General features: G+C 38.4%; 1 protein-coding gene and 1 pseudogene across 9 annotated transcripts in view; one reads left to right on the top strand and one right to left on the bottom strand.

Annotated features, from left to right (window-relative positions):
- The window catches only part of ASXL2 (ASXL transcriptional regulator 2), a 155,221-nt gene that overhangs the window by 12,606 nt on the left and 114,724 nt on the right, over window positions 1-27,891 (bottom strand). For 4 of the 9 annotated variants that reach the window (XM_077959999.1, XM_015111861.3, XM_077959993.1 and 1 more), the window contains 7 exons: window positions 25,790-25,890; window positions 22,739-22,865; window positions 21,586-21,729; window positions 13,914-14,077; window positions 10,423-10,519; window positions 7,858-7,963; window positions 3,438-4,155 (listed from right to left, as the gene is read on the bottom strand). In XM_077959999.1, the coding sequence (XP_077816125.1) occupies window positions 3,438-4,155; window positions 7,858-7,963; window positions 10,423-10,519; window positions 13,914-14,077; window positions 21,586-21,729; window positions 22,739-22,865; window positions 25,790-25,890 (1,457 nt within the window). Of the gene's footprint in view, window positions 1-454; window positions 539-3,437; window positions 4,156-7,857; window positions 7,964-10,422; window positions 10,520-13,913; window positions 14,078-21,585; window positions 21,730-22,738; window positions 22,866-25,789; window positions 25,891-27,891 lie in introns of all 9 variants that reach the window. The other 5 variants (XM_077960000.1, XM_077959994.1, XM_077959995.1 and 2 more) reach the window with 2 other exon arrangements.
- LOC114672062 (U2 spliceosomal RNA) lies at window positions 23,022-23,148 on the top strand (annotated as a pseudogene).

Genomic DNA, 27,891 nt, shown 5'->3' with positions numbered 1-27,891 from the left:
GCATATTTACTCAGCATATAGTATTTTAGAGGCTGCCTACGGTAAGAAAGCAGCAGTTATTGTCCTTTATTTATATCATATGAAAGAAACTGCAGGGAAAAAATGAAAAAAAAAAAAAAGATAAAACTAAAAAAGTAAATACAAGAAAGGTGTTTAGGGGAACTTATATAGGGACAAACAACTTTACATAAGAACACTCTTGAGAGTAACACTATACCTAGCATAATACATGGTATCATAATAACACAATCATTAATAACATGTTGAAATCAAATAAGAACCATTAAAAGTGGTTAAAATGAAAGGTTTCAGTATCTAAAAATAAGTTTCAGTTACTTATGTAAATAGCCCTAATACCTGATTATGCAGAATAAATAATATCTTCTTTTTAAGTGCAAAACCACTCAAAGTTGTCCAGGCACTGATAACAATTTAATTTACTGAGAAGTCCTACCTTGGGAGAGCAGAGAGATTCAATCCTTTTCTTTTTAAGTGTACAGTCATCCCTTGGTATCCATGGGGGATTGGTTCTAGGACCCTGGAGGATATCAAAATCTGAGGATGCTCAAGTCCTTTATATAAAATGGCATAGTATTTGCAGATAACCTCCACATATCCTCCCATATATTTTAAGTCACCTCTAGATTACTTATAACACCTAACATAATGTAAATGTTATATAAATTGTTATACTGTATTTTTACATTTGTATTCTTTTCCAAATATTTTTGCTAGGTGGTTGGTTGATAATATAGAATTAACCTTGAGGATGTGGAACTTGCTGATACAGAGGGCTGACTGTATATGGAATGTAAAACATATAATGTGCATTGTGTGTATATAATTTTTATATACATATGTATGTATATAAAAGTTGTAACTAAGTTGTAACATTTACACTACATTGCAAATTTTGTTTTCTACTACTACCTTGTGAATTTTGTTTTCTACTTAAATTTCGTTTAAAAGGTTTTGTTCTGTTATAAATTACATTAAGCTTTGTCTAAGAAAGCAGTATTTGAGATACGGTCTAAGGGAAGAGAGTTACTAAAGACACTTCTGGAAAAGTCTTTTTTGAGGGAGATGAAGAGGGAGAAGAAAGGAAAAGAATGGAAAAAAGTAAAATTATATTAACTTGGTCACAGTGGATTAAAGTTTCTGTGTAATCCCTCTGCACTAGCAGAAAGCAGACAGAATATGATGTAACCCAGCCTGTCTACAGGTGAGGAAATAGAAATGATGGGTCTTAGCAACATTTATAGCAAAACCTAAACAGTTACTCAGCTCTCAGGTCTGGAGATAAGCTGTGAATGACATTAAAAAAAAGTTTCTAATATTTTTATAAAAAAGAATAGTAAAAGTGATTAAAACAAAAATCAGAATCTCTGGCAATGCATGTTAATGGAAGGAAAAAAAAAAAAAAAAGAAAAGAAAAAACCCCCATAGATTCTTAAATGCTAAAATCACCAATCTTAAAGAGCAATGAACTGGCCGGGCACGGTGGCTCACACCTACAACACTAGCACTTTGGAAGGCTGAGGCTGGTGGATCTTGAGGTCAGGAGTTCAAGACCAGCCTGGCCAACATGGTGAAACCCCTCTACAAATAATTATTTTAATTATTTGTAAACATACAAAAATTAGTTGGGGGTCGTGGCTTACGCCTATAATCCCAGCTACTTGGGAGGCTGAGAAAGGAGAATTCCTTGAATCCGGTAGGCGGAGGCTGCAGTGAGCCGAGCCTGCATCACTGCACTCCAGCCTGGGTGACAGAGCAAGACTTCATCTTGAGGGGGGGAAAAAAACAAGCAATGAATAAAAAAGTAATAAGAAGTACAGACGGTGGCCCATGCCTGTAATCCCAGCACTTTGGGAGGCAGAGGAGGACAGATGACTTGAGGTCAGGAGTTTTTGAGATAGGGTCTAAGGGACCACTGGTCAACATGGTGAAAACCCATCTCTACTAAAAAATAAAATTACAAAAATTAGCCAGGTGCATGCTTGTAATCCCAGCTACTCAGGAGGCTGCTGAGGCAGGAGAATCCCTTGAACCTGGGAGGCGGAGACTGCAGTGAGCCAAGATTGTGCCACTGCACTCCAGCCTGGACCACAGAACAAGACTCCATTTAAAAAGAAATAAAAAATAAAAATAAAAAAAAATACAATGAGAATGGGTCAAGTTCTAGTAAGTGAATCTTTCCAAGGAATACTTCCTGACAGGACTAATTTTGGTTCACCTAAGTTAAACTAAAAGGGGGGAAAAAGTACCTTTACTAGGCTTATTTTTCCTTTTACATCCTAATGAGTAATATCCAGTGCCTTGGCTCTTAAATTCCTTGGCAAGAAAAATAAACTATTTATTAAATGAATGAACTGCAAGCTGATATTAAGCAAAAGCCAAAGTATTAATAAACCTTTAAGATCAGAAGTAAAAATGTGTTTGGGTTTTAAAGGGCATTATATATTAAGATAGTCAAAGATACTGCCTAGAAGAATTTGGAAGATTTGACAGGCAGCAATATACGGCTAACTGGAAGTTAATCACATGCTAAGCAGTAGAGCTTATCAAGACTATTCCATCTTACTAGTGTCCCTCAAGTAACCAGTAGTGACAGAGGATAGCCACACATATTTCCTTTAATAGGAGGGAGCTAAACGTAGTTCCTGATTCACAGAACATAAAGTCAGTTATGGTAGCAAGAAAAGGGCCAAAGTAAACTAAAAAATCTTTGTACTCTTGGTACAGAGATAGGATCCTTTGATTACACCAATAGTCTCCTCATGCTTAGTCTCACATTTCTTATTTTGTCATATCAGACAATAATTTCTATGACGGTTATAAGATTTCCATAACTGTCTTAAACTCAATAATGGTGGTTATTGTTAATACTTCTGCTTATAAAGGGGCCACATTGTCTGGAGGCATGCATCACAGACTCCCTGTAAAGGAACTGAAGGAAGCCCAAGATTCTTCCACCCTGGGATTGTGATCAACTCTTCTCTGCAATATCTGTGCAAATCCTGGCCCAAAAAATCTAAGAGGTCCTGAGGAGACAGTAGGATAGCTGGCTGTCAATGTTCTACAGAGGCTGAGAATTATAACTAACTTTTTGGAAGTCCATTTAAATTCTATTTGGTCTAACTCTAAGATTCTGAGATCAGTTGCCTCTGAGCTCGAGTAGTGAGAATGGGGCTGGTTTACATTAGATGCCCAGGTACCTTCCTTATGCAAACACCAGTAAAGACCTGTATGTAGGACTGCAGTTCTAAATGCCCATCTGTCATTTTATTTGTGTAAGGCCATAGTTACATACTTACCAAATATATCCAACTGCTTCTGCATTAAGAACTACCACAAATTACTTGAAATTTAGTAGGTATGACCAAAAACATAGGGTTCACACCATCTCTCCTTTTCAATTCTCTCCATTCTCTTACCTTGAGAGGTGGTACTTTTCGCACCTGGACTCTGTCCCCTCTACTGAGAAAGGGCTGTGGTGAGACCTGAAATGGCTGCTGGTGCTGGCGATTCTCAGTGACACGTGGCCTCTTCTCCCAGCTCACAGGGGCCTCTTCTTGGGTAAGGGAAGACTTCCTCTTGAGGCTTTCTGGGTTCTGATCAACAAGAGTTGTTAGAGGTTCTTTCACAGTGGTCTCTTGTGGACCTGCTTCTGCTGTGGGCTTCGTTATTGGTTTTTCAACCCCAGGACTCTTGGGTTTGCTTGGCGATGTAACTAAAGATTCTTGGCTTTCACTTTTGTTATAATTACAAGCTGTGGTGAGATGATTCTTCCCAGATTCCTGTTCAGCAAAGGCGACTGGCTTCTGCTCCAAGACATCCTCATCCTGTGGGCACTTGATGGGAAGAATGCTGCTAAACTCATGTGTATTGAGAGCTGAGGAAAGCAGGGGCTCTGTAGATGTGGAGAAGCTCGGCTGCACTTCACCTTGGCTTTCACACTCTTCTCTTCTGCCTGGTGATGACATTTGCAACGCTTCTTCTTCACACTCTGACTGGGGGACTACTGGAACTATTCTGATAAGAGAGGCTTCTGACACAGGCATTGATTTTGGTTGTTCAGCTGGGGTTTTCTTTACTTTGGGATCGCTGGGAGAAGCTGTCAATTTCTTAGAATCTTCAAGGCTCAGGCCAGAACTAAAAAGGGGGGAAAAGAAATATTCTAGTTGAGAAATAGCCCATATTGTTGAAAGCATTCATTAATAGAGATAATGGGGCCGGGCGTGGTGGCTCACGCCTGTAATCCCAGCACTTTGGGAGGCCGAGGCAAGTGGATCACGAGGTCAGGAGATTGAGTCCCTCCTGGCTAATACGATGAAACCCCGTCTCTACTAAAAATTCAAAAAATCAGCCAGGCATGGTGGTGGGCACCTGTAGTCCCAGCTACTTGGGAGGCTGAGGCAGGAAAATGGCGTGAACCCGGGAGGCGGAGGTTGCAGTGAGCTGAGATCGTGCCACTGCACTCCAGCCTGGGCGACAGAGAGAGACTCTGTCTCCAAAAAAAAAAAAAAAAAAAAAAAAAAACGCTAGAGATAATGGAAGATGACAATGCCTAGGAAAACCCCGGAGACAGCAGGTATTCTTCATGTATTATCTTCACTATCATTAGTAGTGAAAGCTCTGGAGTCAGAGTGCCTGGATTCAAATTCTGGCTCTGATACCTACCATCCCTGTGATATTAAGTAGATGACCAGCCTTCTTTACTTCAGTTTCTTCAACTGTTCACTAGGTTTAATTACTTCATAGTGTTGCTATGATAATTAAGTTAATCCATATAAAGTACTTACCTAACACATAATGAAAGCTCAGTAATGGCAGTTATTATTATTACTTCTGCTTATAAAGGGGCCACATTGTCTGGAGGCATGCATCACAGACTACCTGTAAGGGAACTGAAGGAAGCCCAAGACTCTTCCACCCTGGGATTGTGATCAACTCTTCTCTGCAATATCTGTGCAAACCCTGGCCCAAAAAATCTAAGAGGACCCGAGGAGACAGCTGGCTGTCAATGTTCTATAGAGGCTGAGAATTATAGCTGAGTTTTTGGAAAGCCCATTTAAATCTCACTTGGTTTAGCTCTAAAATTCTGAGATCGAGTGTCTCTAAGATATTCTGAGGGTACAGTTCCAATGAGCTTCCCATAATGTGGCTTGGCTAAGAGCTGGGCTAATCTGTAAAGGTCATTAGTGACTCTTCTTAATGTTTTAGAATATTGTACAACATGTAAAATCAATGAGCCTTCTTTGGTGACTTTGAAGAGTGCTTCTGAGATGGGATGACTAGGGACAAAACTGGGCAATAATAAAAAACAGTCTTTCTATAAATGCTGACAGAAAGTAACAGTTGACAATAGAAAGACCCATGAACTGTTGTAATGCTCTATCTGCTTAAGGAGAGATGGGCCAGGCACAGTGACTCATGCCTATAATCCCAGCACTTTGGGAGGTGGGCAGATCGCTTGAACACCGGAGTTTCAGACCAGCCTGTGCAACAGGGCAAAACTCCACCTCTACAAAAAATACAGTAATTAGCTGGGTGTGGTGGCATGCACCTGTAGTCCCAGCTATCGGGAGGCTGAGGTGGAAGGACTGCCTAAGCCCAGGAGGTTAAGGCTACAGTAAACCATGATTGTACCACCGCACTCCAGCCTGGGGGACAGAGTGAAACCCTGTCTTTAAAAAAAAAAAAGAAAGAAAAAAAGAAAAAAAAAGGAGGGAATGAACAAATATTTGTAGAATTACTGCTACCTGCAATAACAGTCTAAATGTACAAAACATCACTTCTATAACTCAATGCTCATACCAAAAATGTAGAAAAATCAGCTTATAGAACTCTTTTTTGAGACAGGGTCTCGCTTCGTCACCCAGGCTGGAGTGCAGTGGTGTAATCTTGGCCACTGCAACCTCCGCCTCCCAGGTTTAAGCGATTCTTCCACCTGAGCCTGGGTCTACAGGAGCGCACCACTACACCCAGCTAATTTTTTGGTATTTTTTGTAGAGATGCATTTTGCCATGTTGCCCAAGTTGGTCTCGAATTCCTGGGCTCAAGTGATCCACCCACCTCGGCCTCCCAAAGCACTGGGATAGAGGTGTGAGCCACTGCACCCGGCCATAGTTTATGGAACTCTTAATCTCAATAGGAATATTTCCTAAATGACTGTGAAGGAGATGGATAACTACTACTTGGAGACAAGGAAAAGGAGCACTTAGTTTTCAAGCTGTGGTTACAGGTCTCCTTAAGAGCTGCCACTGGTGTGCAGAAGGAAGGGAGACTAACAAGTAGGAGTCCAGGTGTTCAATCTTATTTCAAACAAAACATCTCCCTTACCATCTATTTAAATGTCCTATTACAGTTTCATTGTTGGACCTTTTGTTGAGGGGAAAAAACTGATTTAGGCTACAGTCTCTTTTAAACATAATTTATATCTTTATTCAGCTATGTACATCTCCCAGAGTGCCTTTTACAGAGGACAGGTTGTTTAATTACAGGTTGATTCTAATAGTCCACATTAAAGAATTCCTAAGATTCCTTAGTGATTCTGGATAGCTACATTTTGGGATAATTAACTACTATAAAAAGTGGACAGAACCTCAGCATTCTGACCGGGAGTGGTGGCTCACACCTGTAATCCCAGCACTTTGGGAGGCTGAGGAGGGCAGATCACCTGAGGTCAGGAGTTCTAGACCGGCCTGGCCAACATGGTAAAACCCCAACTCCACTAAAAATACAAAATTTGCCAGGTGTGGTGGTACATGTCTGTAATCCCAGAGACTGGGGAGGCTGAGGCAGGAGAATTGCATGAACCCAGGAGGTGGAGGTTCCAGTGAGTCTGAGATTGCGCCACTGTACTCCAGCCTGGGTGACAAGAATGAAACTCTGTCTCAAAAAAAAAAACAAAAAACGAACTTCAGTATTCTTCTATCTTATAAAGTAACCAGAAGAAAAGCCAATCTTTTCAAAGAAAGGGACTCTTAATTCAAGGTTTTTTTGTTTTTAAATGTATTTTATTGTTTTTTTGAGACAGAATTTTGCTCTTTTTGCCCACCAGGCTGGAGTGCAATGGCGCAATCCTGGCTCATGGCAACCTCCGCCTCCCAGGTTCAAGTAATTCTCCAAGCCCAACTAATTTTGTATTTTTTTAGTAGAGACAGGGTTTCACCATGTTGGTCAGGCTGGTCTCAAACTCCAGCCCTCAGGTGATCAGCCCGCCTCGGCCTCCCAAAGTGCTGGGATTATAGGCGTGAGCCACTGTGCCCGGCTAAAAAAATTATTTTTAAAGAAGCCATTTCACCTACAATGACAGTTTTAAGGGTAAAGGATTATGAGTAATCTAATTCTGTGAATCTGTGATTCATAATAAGAAAAAACTTCTTCAGGCCAGGCGCGGTGGCTCAAGCCTGTAATCCCAGCACTTTGGGAGGCCGAGATGGGCGGATCATGAGCTCAAGAGATCGAGACCATCCTGGCTAACACAGTGAAACCCCGCCTCTACTAAAAAATACAAAAAACTAGCCGGGCGAGGTGGCGGGCGCCTGTAGTCCCAGCTACTCGGGAGGCTGAGGCAGGAGAATGGCGTAAACCCGGGAGGCGGAGCTTGCAGTGAGCTGAGATCCGGCCACTGCACTCCAGCCTGGGCGACAGAGCCAGACTCCGTCTCAAAAAAAAAAAAAAAAAAAAAGAAAAAACTTCTTCCTAAAGAAGAATCAGTGACACACAAAAAAAAAAAAAAAGGAGGAGGAAACTGGGGCCTAGAATTTCTGTGCGGGTAATGAGATAAAGCACTACATGACATATATACAGGAATTAACATTTGGTTTATAGAACCTGTCTTAATATTACCTCTGCCCATAGTAGCTTTCAAAGAATTGTTCTTTCCATGGCTCCACCTTTTTCTCCTTCTCAATCTCTTGTCGAATTCTCACCTGCATCTCAGGTGTAAACTCACCTGCAATGTACCCAAAAAAGGATATTCAATAGAAAAATGCTATTTGCAACATGTAACTATTTATAAATCATGAAAGACTCATGCAGGAATCAGAATACTATCACGTGAAAGTAACAGCAACTCCCCAAACCTCCTCACTGTAAAGGAGGACCTAAATGCCATTAGGTGAAATAAAAATATGTTTGCACACCACTCCATGTAGCTTTCAGTACTCAGTTGAGGCTGACAGAGCCTTTTCTCTGGGCTTCCCTGTGGTACCTTCCTCACGCTCCAAACATCACATTCCATACAGATTTATTTTATCTCTTACATAGAACTTCCAATTTATTTTCCACTAAAAGAAAAAGTGATGTGCTTTTAATAAACTATGCCACTGGGCATTTTTACTATTTTAAAGTTCAGTTTCTCCAAGGCAACTTAATTTTAGGCTTTTTATGTCTAACTGCATAAAGAAAAGCTATGGCCCTACTTAAAAGCATTCGAGATTCCAGTAAAAAGGTAGGGAGTTATTCTGGAGTTGTCGGTTTTCTAATTGTTCCAGAAATTGTACCAGGCTAATGCTCTAGCAAGAAGATACTCAACATGCCAAAGACCCAACTGCTCTGAATATGCCATTTATTTGCATATACTACCAACCACCTCAATCCTTCCCACTCCATCAGCAGAGAACAGTGAATGTGCTTGGTAGGCCATCTTCAAACTTGTGGCTCAGATAGGCTGCTCCCTTTTATACTCTAATACCCAGGACATCAAGGAATAAGAGGTAGAAATGGCAGAATTTGAAGTTTAAGACCTCCTGGGGGTGAGAAGAAGGAGAGGAAAAGTGTTAGAGGACCGTGGACATCACAGTCATGGGCAAAGGATTGGGAAAAGAGGGAATTTGGCTGTCAGAATCCAACCCAGAACTCCTGCTGTTGAGTCTACTGTGTATCTGAAAATGAGGAATAAAATGTACTGAACCCTGTTCACATATATACAGTGTTCCAAGTTGCTGTTCATAAAATATGATCACATGACTATAGGTACAGCAGTCACTTGTTTGCATGTTTAAAAAAAAAAAGTTAACACTGATAATAATAATCGCTGTATCACTGCTGACAGTGCCTACTTGCAAAAAAGTGGGGGCTGAGGAAGTAAATCCTTTACCAATTTATTGTTAGTTAAAGAAACGTACTGGTAGAAATGGTATGTTTTAATCTTTCCAAAAAAAAGGGGGGTCTCTGCCCAAAAAAAATCTGTAGGAAAGAGAAAGGTCCACAGTAATCAGAGCAAGAGATCCCTTCTACATAGAATTTCTTCTAAAAGAAGAGGATGGGAAAAGTCAACAATTTCAAAAAACAATCTAGATTATATATTAGCTCTTCATTTAACTTAATTGTTAGGGATCTGACAGAAAATAAACAATGAATAGCATTCCTAATGCGCTCCTTACAAATGTATATATTTTAAAGTCTCTCACACTTGTTTAAGGCTATTCTTTGGCATATGACTTTTCAAGTTCTATTATTTATTCCATGTATACTGAAAAACAGATATAATAAAAATAATTCAGCCAGTGGTTTTACTTATGTCTGCATATTAGAATCGTTTGGGAAAACTTTGAAACAAACCAACAAACAAAACCAATAAAGCTCTGACACTAACCCAGAGCAATAAAAACAAAATCATTGACAGTGGCGTCTGCACATCAGTATTTTAAAAAATACCACAGGTGTTTTTCAGCTGCAGAGGTGAAGAACTGCTAGTACTGAGAGATACTACATGCAGTGCCCACACACAATCAGTCATTAGAAGCATGGCACACATGGCAGACCAGTGATCACAGTCAGTAATTTTTGGTCATGATCCATACTTACTACAATGTTCTGACTGCCAATTAACTGTCCATTTCAAAAGGCTGAATTTTATATTATATGAAATATAAAATATGATATATATGAAATATGATATATATGATTATATGAAATATACAAAATATACCTTAATGAAGTGATCTTTTAAAAAACTCTCACTGATTGATTTTACTTTTAGTTTTATTGAAGCTAGGCAGTAATAAACAGGTTATCTCACTGCTTACCAAACTGGGATGCAGAGCACCATAAAGTGACTAATTCTACACTCTTATTAGGGAGCCTAATAAAATTTCAATTCCTAGGCATTAATGTAGAATTGCTGAATCAGAATCTTTAGGAGCAGGGCACAAAAATCTGTATTTTTTAATTTCTTGGAAGCTTTATATCATTAAATAAACGTGTTGCTGGACTCCATCTGGTGTTAACCCGATAACATAAGCACTAGATAAAAGTCTAACAACATGTTTCACACAGGATAGTTGATTCTATCCTATCGTAACATCTTGTTGTCCTTTACTTTCCAAAACTGCTTACATTACCTGATGAGGAAGAGAGGTGTTCTGGGTGCACACACCACCTGGGAGACACATTAGGTAGAGCACTTACCTTCTGAGAGTCTTTCCTTCCAGCCTTGGGCTGCTGAAGTGAAGAATTCATTGTTAAGGGCTGAGCCATTTAACTTCATTAAACCATCTGGACCAACCTGGGTCAAAGAATAAGCCAAAGAAAGCTTACAAAGAAAGTGAAAGGTATCATGGGGTATTTGACTTTCCTTTCATTTTAGAAAAGAATGTATATATATTTAATTTTATAGAAATATGAGTATCTCATACTATGTGCTTATTCAGGACAACTCTGTTATTTAATGTAATATCACTTTGTTCTAAAACATTGCTTTCCTATTTAGCTCTCCTCACTCCTCTCTCCATTCACACCCATTCCCTAATAATTAAAAATCTACTCACAGAACCACACATAAAGTGATGGAACAACTGGCTATCCAACCAGTAGAAAATAAAGCTGAATCCCAGATTCAAATAATGTAAAAAAAAAAAAAAAGGATGGACTAAAAATCTAAATGTAAATTTTAAGTCAAAAACAGTTTTTTGAAGAAAATTAAGAAAACGATTTGGACATCCTTGAGACTGAGGAACTCTTCTTAACCCAACTTTACTTTCCAAACCTATGTGGGTCGACATCATTTCCCCCGGCTCTACAGCAGAAATTGGTAAACTTTCTGTAAAGGGCTAGACAACAAATACTTCAACTGTGCAGGCCATATGGCTTGATTTCAGCTCCTCAACTCTGCCACTGTAGCACAAAAGTAGTTATGGACAATATGAAAACTAATAGGAGTGGCTTTAAGCCAATAAAACTTCATTAATCAGGCAGTCAGCTGGAAATTGCTTAGTGGGCTGTAGTTTGCTGACTGCTGATTCATACTCCAGAGAACTGGTACAAGGGTAATGGTGTTCCTATAAAAGCAGTTTATCCAGTCTCTACTTGAGTATTACAGTGATAAGCAAGTTACTCCACTACAAGATAATATATTCTGCAGTTTAATCCTCCAACTGTGAAAAAGTTATTTTAACCCCAAATCTGCTTTCTGTATAACAAAAGTTTACCTCTTCCATACCATGGGCCTTCAAATATATTGAAAGAGAAGTGTTTTGATCCAAACCTATGTTTTTCTCTGGTCTAAATATTTTTCTACTGCTCATTGCTGGATACTCCACACAGTGAAGTACAGCTTCAAACTTTTCATTCTTTAAACACTGTAAATTGCATCTGACAGTAGTTTGTATTTCACTTAATCGAAATTCCATATTCTCTACACATAGGGACAATGTTACTCAGATTACTGTGGGCTCCAACCGTGTTAACAAATGAAAAACTAGCCAAGTAACCTCCTATTAAGAATACCTGGGCTGGGCGCGGTGGCTCACGTCTGTAATCCCAGCACTCTGGGAGGCTGAGGCAGGCGGATCACAAGGTCAGGAGATCGAGACCATCCTGGCTAACACGGTGAAACCCCATCTCTACTAAAAATACAAAAAAAAAAACAAAAAACAAAAAAAAAACTAGCCAGGTGTGGCGGCACACGCCTGTAATCTCAGCCACTCGGGAGGCCAAGGCAGGAGAACTGCATGAACCCAGGAGGCAGAGGTTGCAGTGAGCCGAGATCGAGCCAATGCACTCCAGCCTGGGCGACAGAGTGAGACTCTGTCTCAAAAAAAAAAAAAAAAAAAAAAAAGAAAAAGAAAAAGATGAGAGCAATCTCCAAGAGGTTCTCTTAAAACTGCTGAAACTTCAGTCTCCTAACTTGTTCTAACCAAGAACTGGCATCCTCAAGCTATAATTTCTACAAGAGTTATGGTAGGGAGAGCAGTCACCAAGAAGAACCAGGTTCACTTCTTTGCCCCCACCTCTATAAGAATACCTCATTTATTTGGGCTCTCTGGACAACGGACTCTGAACTCCTTTGACATGTTCTGATTCATAACACTATGAAATTGTTATCAATGAAGTCTAGTAGGAAGATGATTTTCAGAATTAGAAAGATTTAGTTTTAACTCAATAAATAAGTCAATCAGCTAATAATGAATTCTGTCGTTTACTTATTCTGTTATCCTCTTACTATGAACAAGAGTATAACTAGTTCTTTTACTGTGTAAACTAAGGAAAACATCTCTCTCTCATCATTTTAATAAACATTCTTAAAAGTTGGAGGTTAGGGAGACCTATCACATTACTTAGAATACAGCTGAGATTTTTAAAAATCTCACAAGTGAAGAAAGCTTAAAAAATCGTAATTCTTCTATCTTCCTTTTCCAGAGGGAGGAAACAGAAGATCAGAAGAGGGAGTGACTTGGTACACTGTTTTCCCTGATGAAAGCCAAAGTCTCAGACCTTTACTTCATTCCTGACCAAGGTAAATCACTAAAGTTCTCTGGTCCCTGCCTTGACGCTTGCCAGACGTTTGGTATTTCTTTTTGCTACTTTTTTTTTTTTTTTTTTTTTTTTTTTTTTTTGAGACGGAGTCTCACGCTGTTGCCCAGGCTGGAGTGCAGTGGCGCGATCTCAGCTCACTGCAAGCTCCGCCTCCTGGGTTCACGCCATTCCCTGCCTCAGCCTCCTGAGTAGCTAGGACTACAGGCGCCCGCCACCGCGCCCAGCTAATTTTTTGTATTTTTAGTAGAGACGGGGTTTCACTGTGGTCTCGATCTCCTGACCTTGTGATCCGCCCGCCTCGGCCTCCCAAAGTGCTGGGATTACAGGCTTGAGCCACCGCGCCCGGCCTATTTTTTTTAAGTATAACTTGTATTGGGTTTTAAGTTCTCTATTATGGAAGTAATAAATGTTTCTCTTAGAAAAATGTAACAAAGGAATGCAAACTGTGAACATTCTCAAGTCCACCACTGTTCATACCATGTTGCATTGTCTTTCCAGCTGTATTTATTTATCCGGACCTATGTTTTTGGCTTATTCCTCACATTTCCCACTCCACTGAGGCACTGGCCCACGTCCTGTTGATACTGGACCAAGACAACTCTTCCTCCTGAAGTTTACGTTTGTTTTTTTTTTTCTTGAGATGGAGTTTCACTCTGTCACTCAGGCTGGTGTCCAGTGGCACCGTCTTGGCTCACTGCAATCTCCGCCTCCCAGGTTCAAGTGATTCCCCTGCCTCCACCTCCCAAGTAGCTGGGATTACAGGCACCTGCCACCACACCCGGCTAATTTTTGTATTTTTAGTAGAGACAGGGTTTTGCCATGTTGGCCAGGCTGGTCCTGAACTCCGGACCTCAGGTGATCCGCCCTCCTGGGCTGCCCAAAGTGCTGGGACTACAGGTGTGAGCCACCATGACCGGCCTCCTCCTGAACTTCATTCTATGGATGCCTAAATCCTAATACAGTCAAAATAATTCTGTAATCTTGAAATTCTGGCAGGAGAATTTTTCTTTTTTTCCTAAGCCTTAAAAAGCTCGCCTATTAAGAAACTTATGTAAAAATATTCTTACTTCTCAGTACCATTAATACCACTTTACAAGTATACATAAACAGCTATTTTTAAAATCTTAAGGAGTTCAATGACGCACCTGTCGATCTACCTCTGGGAGTAGTAGAAGCAGTCGCTGTTGGCAATCTCCAGGAAGGACTGAAAATGTGTGCTTGTTGATCAGTGCTCGCAGATTTGTATTAACCAGAATGGAGTCCGGTGTCTCAACGTCAATGTCGGCACATTTAGTTCTTTTCATTTGTCCTACAAAAACGGAAAAGGATTGTTTGGGCCTCCTTCACAAGTCCTGTTTCTATATAAACTGTAGCTTTCTGTGCAGTATAAAAAATCCACAATTGTAAGCATTTAAATATCACACTGTGAAGAAGGTAACGCTTAAGATCTTAGGATTTTCTTCTAAGACTAACAAAACAAGTTTTGTTCATTTATAGAGGATAAAAGAATACAGTGTATCTATCTTCTGTGCATAAATAGAACAAAGTCTGTAAAAATGAGTCTTCTACCATACTAAAACTGCATTTTATGTTTGACACTAGATTATTTCCCCCAAAAAACTGAGAAAGTTTATGATAAATGATAGGAAGAATGTCTAAGAAAGAAAATCCAAATCTACAAATCATACTGATATCCTTTGCCTCTTTTCATGACTTTTTTTTTCACTGATTTTAATTTGCATTGGCTAAAAATGTTATGATTTAATAGCTTAGCAGTTTTAGGAAATCTGTCCACAACCAGAAGGTTACAATCTTTCAAAAAACTGAGTACACAAAGGATTAAAATGTAAATAAAAATTTATATATATACACAAAAGACCAACTTGGAAAAAATATTTAGAAGCCATGACAAAAGGCTGCTATTCTTCATATGAAAATAGCAATTACAAATCAATAAGAAAAAGACAAATACCACCAAGAGAAAAATGAGCAAAGGAAATTAAAAGGTAATTCAGTCCACTAACCTTAAGTAGATGCTATTATTTTTTTAAAATGCAAATTAAACCAATGAACATAAAATATTATTTGTCTATGAAATGGCAAAATATTGCAATATGGTAATGGGAATATGCAGGCGAAAAAAGCAAAAAGCACTTTCAAATACTGCTGATGGGGCTGAATCAGCATAATCTTATAAAATAAAATCTAACAATATCTAGGAAAATGTTAATCTACATAATACTCTGGGACCTATACAATCATACACCCTCTGCCTCCTGGGGGAAGCACAAACAAAAGAAAGGATTTCCCTCAAATTAATCCCACTGGATTCCTACAAATAAAAATCTAGCATTACTACTTCAGAAGGATTACCCAAAAAATGAGAAGTTACGACACTACAAGGGAGAATCATTAGAAACTAGAAATAACAGATGGAGACCTAGAAGTACTGAAGCTATCAGATATATAGAATACAGAATTGCTATGTACAAAATGTTTAAGGAAATAAATAATGTAATTACAAAAATAAGGACAAAACAATTAGGAATACACAGACTTTAAAAAATGGGACATCTAGAAATGTAGAATAAAAATTGATGAAATTGATTAAACAGTAGTTTCACAATATTAAAGAGGGTCTACACTATATAGCCAAACAATTTACTCTCAATTTACCCAATTTATACCCTCAGAATATAAGAGAAGATAAAATATTTTTAGAGATTTAGCAAAAACATAAATGACAGAATGAGAAGGTCTAACAAATACCTGACTGAAGATCAAGAATGAGAAAATGAAGAGAATGGAAAAAAGGCAATATTCCAAGAACTGACAGTTGTACATTTACAGCAACTGACGAAAACCACAAACCTAAAGCTCTAGAAGTGGAACATATTCCAAAGAGGACAGAAAGAAATCCATGCAGAGACCCAGCATAGTAAAAGTGTTTATCAAAGACAAAGAGAATAGCTTGAAAGCATCCACGAGGATGGGAACAATCACATAAAAAGGAATGAAAGAGCAGTAGTAAACTTCTTAACACAATGGAATTTAGAATAAGGTAAATAATATCTGTAAAATGCTGAGAGAAAATAATCACTAACCTACAAATGCATGTCCACCAAACTACCCTTCGAAAATGAACATGAAAGAAGGATATTTATAAACCAAAACTGAAGGCATTCACTACTCAGAAACCTGATACAAATACAGTTCTTATTGTACTTCAGCAAAGAAAATCATTGCAGAATGGGTTGAAATACAATAGAGAAAGGTAAACATGTAGATAAATATATGTACACATTGTTTATATAAAATAATAGTATTCTAGTGTCTGATTTGTGAGGTTAAAAACAAAATACAAAAAAAAGACAATTAATATTTATTTAAGTCCAGATATAAAAGATAAGCGCTGAACTGTTGTATTTCCCCTGTTCTGGAGGAAAATCAAGATGGTTACTTTTAAGAATTAAAGACATATCACATTTAACTAAATATATTTAGAACTATGATATACCAATTTTTTAAAATGTGTGGTACCATTTAAGGAATCACTAACCACTAAGAGAAATCGAGTGCATACCAAACTCAGTAGAGAGAAAAAAAAGGCTACAAGAGAATCAATATGAATATACCAAAAAAAAAAAAAAATTAGTAAAGCCAAAAATCCTTTTCAGAAATTTAAAAGAAGAGTAAGAAAGAGACTGCGAGTGGTGGCCCATGCCTGTAATCCTAGCATTTTGGGAGGCCAAGGCAGGCGAATCACTTGAGGGCAGGAGCTCAAGACCAGCCTGGCCAACATGGTGAAACCCCATTTCTACTAAAAGTAAAAAATTAGCTGTGTGTGGGGGTGGGTGCCTGTAATCCCAGCTACTCAGGAGGCTGAGACAGGAGAATCACTTGAACCTGGGAGGCAGAGGTTGCAGTGACCTGAGATCGCGCCACTGCACTCCAGCCTCGGTGACAGAGCGCGACTCTTTCTCGAAAAAAAAAAAAAAAGAATAAGAAAGGAAACAAGAAACACAGCAATAGGATAAAAAACTAAGACTGTAGAAACAAGTCCAAATATTAACAAATACAGTAAATGTAAATAAATAAAACTCATCAAATGAGAGCTTGTCACTGGGTTGAAACCAAAACAAAGAAATTTCAGCCAGTTATAAGCTATTTAGAGAGAGATTATGTAAAGCACAAGGACACAGAAATGAAGTCACACACGAGGCAAAAACTAACCATGCATTTATTAACATCAAATGAAAGATTCTTTTAGTAAAAACACTTATTGATGATAAGGTAAATAAACATTCAATCCATCAGAAAGATTTTAAACATGAAAACATCCAACATAAAGTAATTTCAAAACATGTGAAATAAAAACTGAAAGAACAGGGAGAACTGGACAAACCCACCATTTGGATAGGAAATTTTAACACATCTCTCTCAATTATTAATAAATCAAGCAAACCAAAAGCAGCTATCACTCACTTAAAAAGCTGATTTCAGGCCAGGCGCAGTGGCTCATGCCTGTAATCCCAGCCCAGCACTTTGGGGGGCCGAGGTGGGTGGTATCATGAGGTCTGGAGTTCAAGACCAGCCTGATCAACACAGTGAAACCCTGTCTCTATTAAAAATACAAAAATTAGCCAGGACTGGTGACATGCGCCTATAATCCCAGCTACTCAGGAGGCTGAGGCAGGAGAATTGCTTGAACCTGGGAGGTGGAGGTTGCAGTGAGCCAAGATCATGCCAGCCTGGGTGACTGAGCAAGACTCCGTGTCAAAAAAAAAAAAAAAAAAAGCTGATTTCAGATTAACAAGCTTCCTCTAACAAACACAGAATTATGTGTTGAACGACTAGAGTATACCTACAAAATTCAGATTAGCTCAAAAAAAGGAGGTCTCAGTAAATTTTGAGTAACAGTAGTGCAGTAACAGCAACAACAGCAGCAGCAAACTTATATAGGGATTCCTAAGTGCCAGACACTGTTCTAAGCATTTACATATATTCACTCATTTATTTGTCATACAACCCTATGAAGTAGGTAACTATTACCACCCCATTTCACAGATGAAGAAAGTGAGACCCAGATATAACTTGCCCAAATCACATTATTAAGTTAGTGTAGGAATTTAAACCCAGGCAATTTGATTTTAAAGTCTTTTGTTCATCAGTATACCACATAGGCATAAGCATCACACAGTTCATGCATGATATCTGACCAGAGGCTTCATAACAAAAAGATAAACAAAAATCCCTATATATTTGGAAATTAACAACAACAAACCAAAAAAACTTCAAAATAACTCCTGGGCCAAAGAACAAATTACAATAAAATTTTAAATCTTTTCAAAGTGAATAATAAAAACAGTGTCTAAGAGGTAAATGTTATCCATAAATTCAAATAGTACCTAAAGATACAAAATAAAAACAAAGGTTTCTACATTTAAATCCAACCTTCCTGCCAGAAATGACATTTTAAATTGGATGACATGAAATCACAATGTACATGTTAATCATATTTGGTTTTTAATTTCACTAAATATCTTGAACATTTTTCAAATTATCACCTACAAATTAATCTTCTTTCTTTTAAAAAAGCTGCATCATATTCCAACATACACACCAGGGGTGTCCAATTTTCTGGCTTCCCTGGGCCACACTGGAAGAAGAATTGTCGTGGGCCACACATAAAATACGCTAACACTAACTAATGTGCTGTAACAAAAAGGTAAATAAATAAAAATCACCAAAAAAAAAAAAATATCATAATGTTTTAAGAAAGTTTATGAATTTGTGTTGAGCAGCATTCAAAGCCACCCTGGGCCACATGCAGCCTGTGGCAGGTTGGGCAAACTTGCTATACACCATGATTAATTTAAATGGAATACCACTGATGATAAAGGTAGGTGGCTATCAGTTTTTTGTTTAATATAAACAATGCTGCAATGCCTCTATAAACTTTTGAAAAGCAACAGCTTTGTTTGCTTTTCCCATATAATTAATAGAACTGGACTGTCAACCTTTCTTGAATAATTTTTACTATTTATGCATTCATTGTACCTGCACATCACAGTCAAACTTCAGTTAAAATGTTGACTTCTTAAAAGACTGGCAAGTAGTTGTGAATTATTTTCTACTACTGATTGAACTGTGTACCCTGAAGATACTTTTTTGTTTCAAAGTGGTCAGTTTAAGTTCTCTAATTTTAGTAAAGATGACTTACTCAAGTTTTTCCAATTAGGTTGCCGTAATCTATTATATTATACTTGAAATCTGAGGTATGTTTATTCTTCTGACTGAATCTGGGATGTAAAAATATATATTACCAATTTTACTGAAGTTAATAAAAATGATACCAATGTCAGCTAGAAAGTATTTTATATAAATTAGCTAATTTAGTTTTATCATTTATGTTTTACACAACTTCTTCCACGTGTTTTGAAAATAGTCATTGTGTGGCCAGGCGCGGCGGCTCACGCCTGAAATCCCAGCACTTTGGGAGGCCAAGGCTGGCAGATCACGAGGTCAGGAGATCGAGAGCATCCTGGCTAACACAGTGAAACTCCGTCTGTACTGAAAATACAAAAAAATTAGCCGAGCGTCGTGGCGGGTGCTACTTGGGAGACTGAGGCAGGAGAATGGCATGAACACAGGAGGCGGAGCTTGCAGTGAGCCAAGATTGCGCCACTGCGCTCTAGCCTGGGCAACAGAGTGAGACTCCATCTCAGAAAAAAGAAAATGGTCATTGTGGCTATGTTACAAAAATTTCCACACTATTTCCCTTAATGCTCATTTGCTTGAAAGAAGATGGACTTTTGCTTACTTCTCAGCCATCAGGTCAAACTTAAATAAACACAAATGGTGCTTTCTTTTTTTATGGTTAATTTTTCCTAGTTTTCCATGAAAGTTAAAAATTCCTGGTCCATAATTTCTCAATTTTATACCTCTACATTTCTTTTGCAATTTACTAAAATTTCAATTTTAACTGATTTTAAGTAGAATATGGGCTCCATGAGGAAGAAATACTGTTCTGTTCATCATCATAGCCCTAGGACTCTAAATCTGTGTTTGGCTTATTAGCATTCCTTCTATAGATATTTGTTTAATAAATATTTTTATTCTTAGCAGTGAAACTAAGGATCAAAGAGCACATTTGGTTTAAATATGTCATATACTAAATTAAGAAAATGTACAATCGCCTCTAGAATCAAACTAACGTTTTTTGATTTTTTTTTTTTTTTTTTTACAAAGCATTTGTCTGAAATATTGTTACTTCTGTTCTCACACTTAATACTTTAGATCAGTCTGGAATATGTAAATGAATACAGAATAAATTTCCCTCAGAATGTGTCAGCACTGCTATACTTTTAGCTTCCATGTTGCTGCTAAGGATGTCTGTACTCCCAATTCTTGAATCTTTCTATGTGAAGTATTTTTCTTCTTTCTGGAGGCTTTTTGTTACCTTTTCATGACCCTATATGTTTCAAGGATTTTTTTAAAAACGTGCCTTGGCATAGGTTTCTTTTCACTCATGTTTCTTAATCCCTATTACACACTTTTAATCTGGAATTCTGTGGCTTTTTACTCTAAATAATGTTCTTATATTATTTTTATCACATTCTGTTCTTCCTTTCTGATAGTCCTACTATGTGAGACATTGTACAAACTAGATTGTTGTTCCAAGTTTCTTACTTTTTCTCTCCTACTGAACCTCTTTTTCACTTTGACAGATTTTTCTAAGAAATTTCTTCAACTTAATGAAACATTATCAAGATGATCTCTGCTTAGCTGGGAATCTATATATTTGCCTGCAGGTTTTTTTCTAAGACTATTCAATGTCTTTAGGTACCAATCCACCAATCTCAAGCTGGACCATGATGAGAGGAAGAAGGAAGTAGTGGTGTTAGAAATATGTCTTGTTAGCATTTTGAAAGCGAAGGAGGAGAATCCCTATTCAATATTTACATTTTACTTGATTTTCCAGATTTCAGTACAGTGCCTCCTCATCTGCCCCCAGCTATGTTTGATATCCCTGAATTTGGAGTTTTTCTGGTTCAAATTTCACCTCAAAATAAACCTCCTGTCTCCTGCTGGGGTAAGACATCAAACTGCTTCTTACTAACTTTCAAACAAAATTTCCCCCTTCTCTTCTGTAATACGTCATATCCCCAATTCTTGAGCCTTCCTGGTGTTCTGCAGCCTTATGTGGCTGGTTTATCCCTGGCAACTGCTCTTCAGCTCAGTGAAAAATTCTATCCAGTTTTCATCTCTCAAAATTTGCTGACGTCTCTTGCCCAGCTGTGGTCTCCTTGTTTTCTTTGTCTGTATGGATTTGATCTTTTGTATTTCCATATTACCATTTCAATGGGATTTCAAAAGGAATAGAGAGAAGAAATCAGTCTGTCATATATATTTAGTTATAAGCCCTTCTTTCTTTCTTTACACAGAAATAAAAAATGAATAATGCTGGACAAAGCAAACTATTGGCAGAAAGGGAAATAAACCACAAAATGACTGATAATAGATCTTTCTCTCAAATACAGCTTGTTAAGAGGAAGACAGGAACAACATGAATACAGTCAAGAGCTCAAAGGTAAACAGGGGATAACAGAAGAAAGACATACGAAACCAATTCTGTTCCTGTTACTTTTCATTTCGTAACAGTAATTATGTTAGCAACAACAAAAGTTATGTCTAATCTTTGTTATGTAACTCAAATCTAAGTTGTAAGTACCTAAGTCAGGTAGCTGATGAATTTTAAACACGCAGCTGATAAATCATGGTAATGAAAACTGAAGTCTTTGTAAGCAAACTTACTGGTATGGAGTCTCTCAGATCTCTGGAATGACTTCTTCCCCAAGCCTAGCAAAGTATTTTCCACTTTAACTGAAGAAGAAAAGCTGGAGTTTGAGTTCTGAGGGCTGTTTGACTGTCCATCAGATTGCTTTCCCTCCCATGTTGCTAGGAGAAAAAAATACGTAAAGACTGGTAGCACTGAGATTATAGACAGAATCAATTAATCAATCATTCAACATTCACTAAATGAAGTTACGTATGAGGCAATGTGACCCTCCCTAATGTGTTTTGTTGAGAATTAAAGTCAAAGAGTAAAATAAAACTGTTTTTCCTCCCAGCATACTATTTGCTTCTAGTGGTAAATTTCCTTTCTCATAAAAATGCAGTTCTGTAAGATTCAGATTGAGTCTGGCAGGCCCATAGAATCAGCTTATGGTATCAAACTGAATTATGTAATACAATACAGAGTCTGTATGTAGAAAGTTTAGAGTAGAAACAAACACGCAACCACAACAAAAGATCCAAAGGCCTTACAGACATGTCCAAAATAAACTCAAAGGTTGTATGTATTCTTAGGAAAACCTGTTATTCTTACAGAAAACTGGCTAAGAGTTTAGTTTGCACCTCTTGGAAACATCAGATTTTAAGGTTGTTGATTAGAGGTTTCCAAACATTTATTAGATTAGACCATCTTGAAAGTCAGTCATTTATTTCCTTCTTACATGCAAATCCCAGTGCTAACGTTTTTTTGGAAACAGGGTCTTGCTCTGTCATCCAGGCTGCAGTGCAGTGGTGAGATCAGGGCTAATGGCAGTCTTGACCTCCCAGGCTCAACCAATCCTCCCACCTTAGCTTCCTGAGTAGCTGGGGCTACAGGTGTGCACCACTACATCCGGCTAATTTTGTTTGTTGTTGTTGAGACAGGGTCTCACTATTTTGCCCAGGCTGGTCTTGAACTCCTGGGCTCTGAGTTATTTTTTAATAACTGCATGATTATTTTGCATACAACTTCTCCCATTTATCCTTGAAAGATTTATATTGATGTTCTGGCAGTACAAGGATTGTGTAAGTAAATGTAATTTAAAAATAAATGATGTCATAAACAAATTAGGAAAACCAACACAAAAATACTGGGAAAAGAAACTTCCATTGAAAAACTGCCCAAACTGCTTACCAGGTTTGGCAGGTACAGAGTCACTGGCTGCTTTGACAGTCTTGAGAGAGAGATGCTGGTTGGAGGAGATGGATATGCTTGGCTTGCACTGCTGCTGCTGCTTCTTCTGCTGTTGCTGCTTTAGAGCCTATAAAGATAAAACAGACTATAAGAAACAAAACAAATCAGTTTTTTAGTAATAATATAAAGTAAATTACTTCTTTTTCAAATGGCAAGAAGCATGCTGATTGTTCCATTTCTTTGAAATCTATCAAAGCAAACAAAATCCTAAATTAAGCCAACTTTCGCTTCTTCGCCTTTTGGCTAAGATCAAATGTAGTATCTGTTCTTATCAGTTTAAATTAAGACAACTAAACACAAAGCCTAAATGATTCTTAGAGTTTGGATAGTTTTTGCCAGTATCATTCCTTTATATAAATGTGAAAAATAGTCATTAGCATTTTTTGGAACTTAAAAATCATTAGGTAAGCCAAAAACTTCCCAGTCTTGTAAGCAGAGACTGTATGTTTTCCATCATTTCTAGAAATGAAATTCTAAGCCTTATAAAAGAGCCCTGTCTGCATCAAACCTATGTAGAAATGTAAATATTTAGTTTATGCAGGCTTCAGAGGTACTATATATTTACAAAAGTTTGTAAATAACTACATCAGTTGTCTTGGGTGACAACAATGAGATCTGTCCCAATTATCAAATTTCAGCAATTTACAGCAATGCAATAAACAGAGGGGGAAGACTAGACAATACTGGTTCTAACAACAGTGTGGTTCCTTCTGTCTACTTCAGAATATTTTGATTTCTATGAGGTTCTTAATTTATAGAATATACTTGATAATACTATTTAAAATCAACAGAAAAAAACAAGAAATGCCTAAATTTTAATCACAAAAACATTATGAAGGCAACTTTTAACTTAAGGTTTTTTTAAAAAAAAAAAAAGATAAAGAAACCAAGAAAAGTAATTTCAGGGAAAAAACCTGAAGTTTGACTTTGCTAGGTTGCCAGTTTCAAGATCTTAACACCATCATGTGGAAAAGTCTGGAACAACTGGCTACTTCTGGATTCCTATTCTCTTTTCCCAATATAGTTTCCTCCTGCTTAACATTTCACACTTATCTCTGGCTATGCTATAGGCACAATGGCAACAAATCATCTCCTCACTCTAAGTTGTCAACGCAGAAAAACAACTGAGAGAGCTCTATGTCTCGCTTAGGCTCACCTACATTTATAATAGGTTAGGCAGAAGCACAAAGTACATAAAATGGCTGTATTGACTGACCATTGATATGGCTTATTCTCTCACTCTTTGCAATTAGATCAGAAGATGTTCACAGACTTGCTGCAGATGCAGTCACCAGTATTCATTCCTTGCTCCTCACAGGACCCATGTAATTTCAGATTAATGTAAAATTTAATAGAACCACTTGATTGCAACTATTTCTGTTGTGATCGTGCACATTTATTTATTTATTTATTTGTTTGTTTTTTGAGAACTATTTCTGCTGTGATCGTGTACATTTATTTATTTATTTATTTATTTATTTATTGAGACGGAGTCTCGCTCTGTCACCCAGGTTGGAGTGCAGTGGCCGGATCTCAGCTCACTGCGAGCTCTGCCTCCTGGGTTTACGTCATTCTCCTGCCTCAGCCTCCCGAGTAGCTGGGACTACAGGCACCCAACACCACGCCCAGCTAGTTTTTTGTATTTTTTAGTAGAGATGGGGTTTCACCGTGGTAGCCAGGATGGTCTTGATCTCCTGACCTCATGATCCACCCGTCTCGGCCTCCCAAAGTGCTGGGATTACAGGCTTGAGCCACCATGCCCGGCCCATTTTTTTTTTTTAATTATTTATTATTTAATTTTTTTTTTGAGATGGGGTCTTGCTCTATTGCCCAAGCTGGAGTGCAGTGGCACGATCTTGGCTCATTGTAACCTCCACACCCTGGGTTCAAATGATTCTCTCATCTCATCCTCCAAAGTAGCTGGGATTACAGGAGGTCTCTGAACCCCTGACCTCAGGTGATCCGCCTGCCTTGGCCTCCCAAAGTGCTAGGATTACAGGCATGAGTCACTGTACCCAACAAAGTTAAGTATAGTATAATGTTAAAAAATCCAGGCCAGGTGTGGTGGCTTACACCTGTAATCCCAGCACTTTGGGAGGTTGAGGCAGGTGAATCATTTGAGGTCAGGAGTTCAAGATCAGCCTGACCAACATGGTGAAACCCCGTCTCTACTAAAAACACAAAAATTAGCCAGGCAGTGTGATCAGCACCTGTAAGTAATCCCAGCTACTCGGGAGGCTGAGGTGGAGGCTGCAGTGGGCAACAAGAGAAACTCCGCCTCAAAAAAAGAAAAGAGAAAAAAAGAAAGTCTAGCTGTGCAATTCTGTGTTAGTAGATTAAAAGAGAAAAATCTATGTGATCATCTCAATAAATCCCAAAGAAAACAAACCTGAAAAATTCAACACCTATTCATGATTTAAAAACACAGGTACAAACAAACGAAAGATTCTGAGCAAACTATGAACAAATTAGACACTTCAAAAATGTGATAAAAAGAGTATCTACCGGCCAGGTGCGGTGGCACACGCCTGTAATCCCAGGACCTTGGGAGGCCAAGGTTGGTAGATCACAAGGTCAAGAGATCGAGACCATCCTGGCCAACATGGTGAAACCTTGTCTCTACTAAAAACACAAAAACTAGCTGGGCGTGGTGGCAGGCGCCTGCAGTCCCAGCTACTTGGGAGGCTGAGGCAGGAGAATTGCTTGAACCCGGGAAGCAGAGGTTGCAGTGAGCCGAGATCGTGCCACTGTACTCCAGCCTAGCAACAGAGCAAGACTCCATTTCAAAAAAAAAAGAGTATCTACCAAAAACTTGTAACATGTGTTACAAAGAGGTGCATAAATTACTAAAACCACATTGGGCTACTGCATGAAAGTTCCACTGACAAGGGCCCAATGTAAAAAATTTTCAAAAAATATCCAAAGACTGCCGAGGTGTGCGTTTTTAATATAGGAAATTCTACTTGATAAACACAGACTAGCAATGCTTACCTGCTTTAGTGCCTTCTTGCTGTGCTTCTGTGATGGAGAAATGACTTTACCTGCTGGAATGGTGGGTGATGGGCAGCCTGACTGTGGGGAGGACGATGATACTAGGAAAAAAAAAAGTGACAATAAAAGATTTTTGTTAACAGAGATATCAAGCACCATTCCTTCCCCAATCATATGCTGCTACCTGGAGTAAGAACTATGACCAAACACTTTTGGGAACGATGTACTTTTTGGAGTTTTACTGCAAACAGCCTCTCTTTTCAGTTTTTTTCCTCAGAAAGTTCTAGTGAAGGATGATAGGATTGGGAAGGTATGAGTGTTAGTATTCCTTACTTTCCATTTATTAATTTTTCAATAGAATTGACTGAAGAATGACTCATCAAATCAGATAAAACTTAGAAAAGATTCTAGGGCCTTTTAGACAGTATCTATGGTCTCACAGTAAATCTAATGACAACATGATATAGTGGAAGGGCCTTGGGCTGGCAGTTTAAAATAAAGACATTAAGGCCATTCGACCTCAAAACTCTACCCTAGTTTTAATCCTTACATTCCTTCATCCTTTAAATCAATAGTTACAGGTTTACCAATGTGAGAGGGCATGTTAAGATTTCTCTAATGGAAGCAATTTGAATTTGCATAGGATGTAACACTCTCTACTTCATCACTAGCTGTTTTATATAGTCTGGCAGAGCTCAGCCAGACCTGAGTGGGTCTTATGTGAATGAGAGTTCTTTCTTTAAGAATCTGTACCTCTTAAACAGCAAGTAGATATTTATGTTCTATAAAATTAAACAATATGTGAGTAGTGTTTATGATACAGAAATTGCTGATTTAGTACGCTTATTAAAAAAAAACACGCAACAAGAAATTATAATCACTACTGCTAGTGATGACTCTTGAAGAATGCATGTTTACTAAAGTCTTCCTCTATTCATAGTAGTTGGACTGAAAAGGCCCAAATAGCAAAATGATATCCCATAGTAAGGGCAATAAGCTTTAAGATGTCATAAAAGTACATACAAGGCGGTGCGCGGTGGCTCACGCCTGCAATCCCAGCACTTTGGGAGGCCAAAGCGGGCAGATGACCTGAGGTCAGAGTTTAAGAACAGCCTGACCAACATGGAGAAACCCCATCTCTACTAAAAATACAAAATTAGCCAGGTGTGGTGGCATATGCCTGTAATCCCAGCTACTCAGGAGGCTGAGGGAGAAGAATCGCTTGAACCTGGGAGGTGGAAGTTGTGGTGAGGAGATCGTGCCATTGCACTGCAGCCTGGGCAACAAGAGCAAAACTCCGTCTCAAAAAAAAAAAAAAAAAATTACATACATACTGATAGGTAGGCTAGCTACCAGTCATAAAAATGTAGAAGCATATTTCATTTGTGTATCCAAGTTTTGGACTATGGTATTTCAATTTACTTAGGCGTCCTAAGAAAGGAATGCACAGTAGATGCATTTAAAGAAGACAGCAGCAAACAATTAAGATTATGACTTGGCCGGGCGTGGTGGCTAACGCCTGTAATTCCAGTACTTTGGGAGGCTGAGGCAGGCGGATCAACTGAGGTCAGGAGTTCAAGACCAGCCCGACCAATATGGTAAAACTCCGTCTCTACTAAAAATACAAAAATTAGCCGAGTGTGGTGGCAACATGCCTGTAATCCCAGGCACTCGAAAGGCTGAGGCAGGAAAATCCCTTGAACCCTGGAGGCGGAGGTGGCAGTGAGCCGAGACCACACCATTGCACTCCAGCCTGGGTCACAGAGCGAGAGCCCATCTCAAAAAAAAAAAAAAAAAAAAAAAAAAAGATGCTGATTTATCGTCATACTTAGTTTAGTTCTGTATCCCAACCTTTATGAAAAAGTATATAATTTATATATGGAAAAGAGCTGATGTACAAAAAGCTTGATGTTTAAAAATGGAGTTGAATAATTCAAGACAGTTCAGCTGCAAAAAGAAATCATAGCCTCGGCCGGGCGCGGTGGCTCACACCTGTAATCCCAACACTTTGGGAGGATGAGGCTGGCGGATCACGAGGTCAGGAGATCGAGAGCATCCTGGCTAACATGGTGAAACCCTGTCTCTACTAAAAATACAAAAAA

The sequence above is a fragment of the Macaca mulatta genome, chromosome 13 (assembly GCF_049350105.2).
Source record: "Macaca mulatta isolate MMU2019108-1 chromosome 13, T2T-MMU8v2.0, whole genome shotgun sequence".
Taxonomy (NCBI): domain Eukaryota; kingdom Metazoa; phylum Chordata; class Mammalia; order Primates; family Cercopithecidae; genus Macaca; species Macaca mulatta.
Note: the sequence above shows the minus strand (reverse complement) of the source record. Positions and strands in the feature narration are given on the sequence as shown.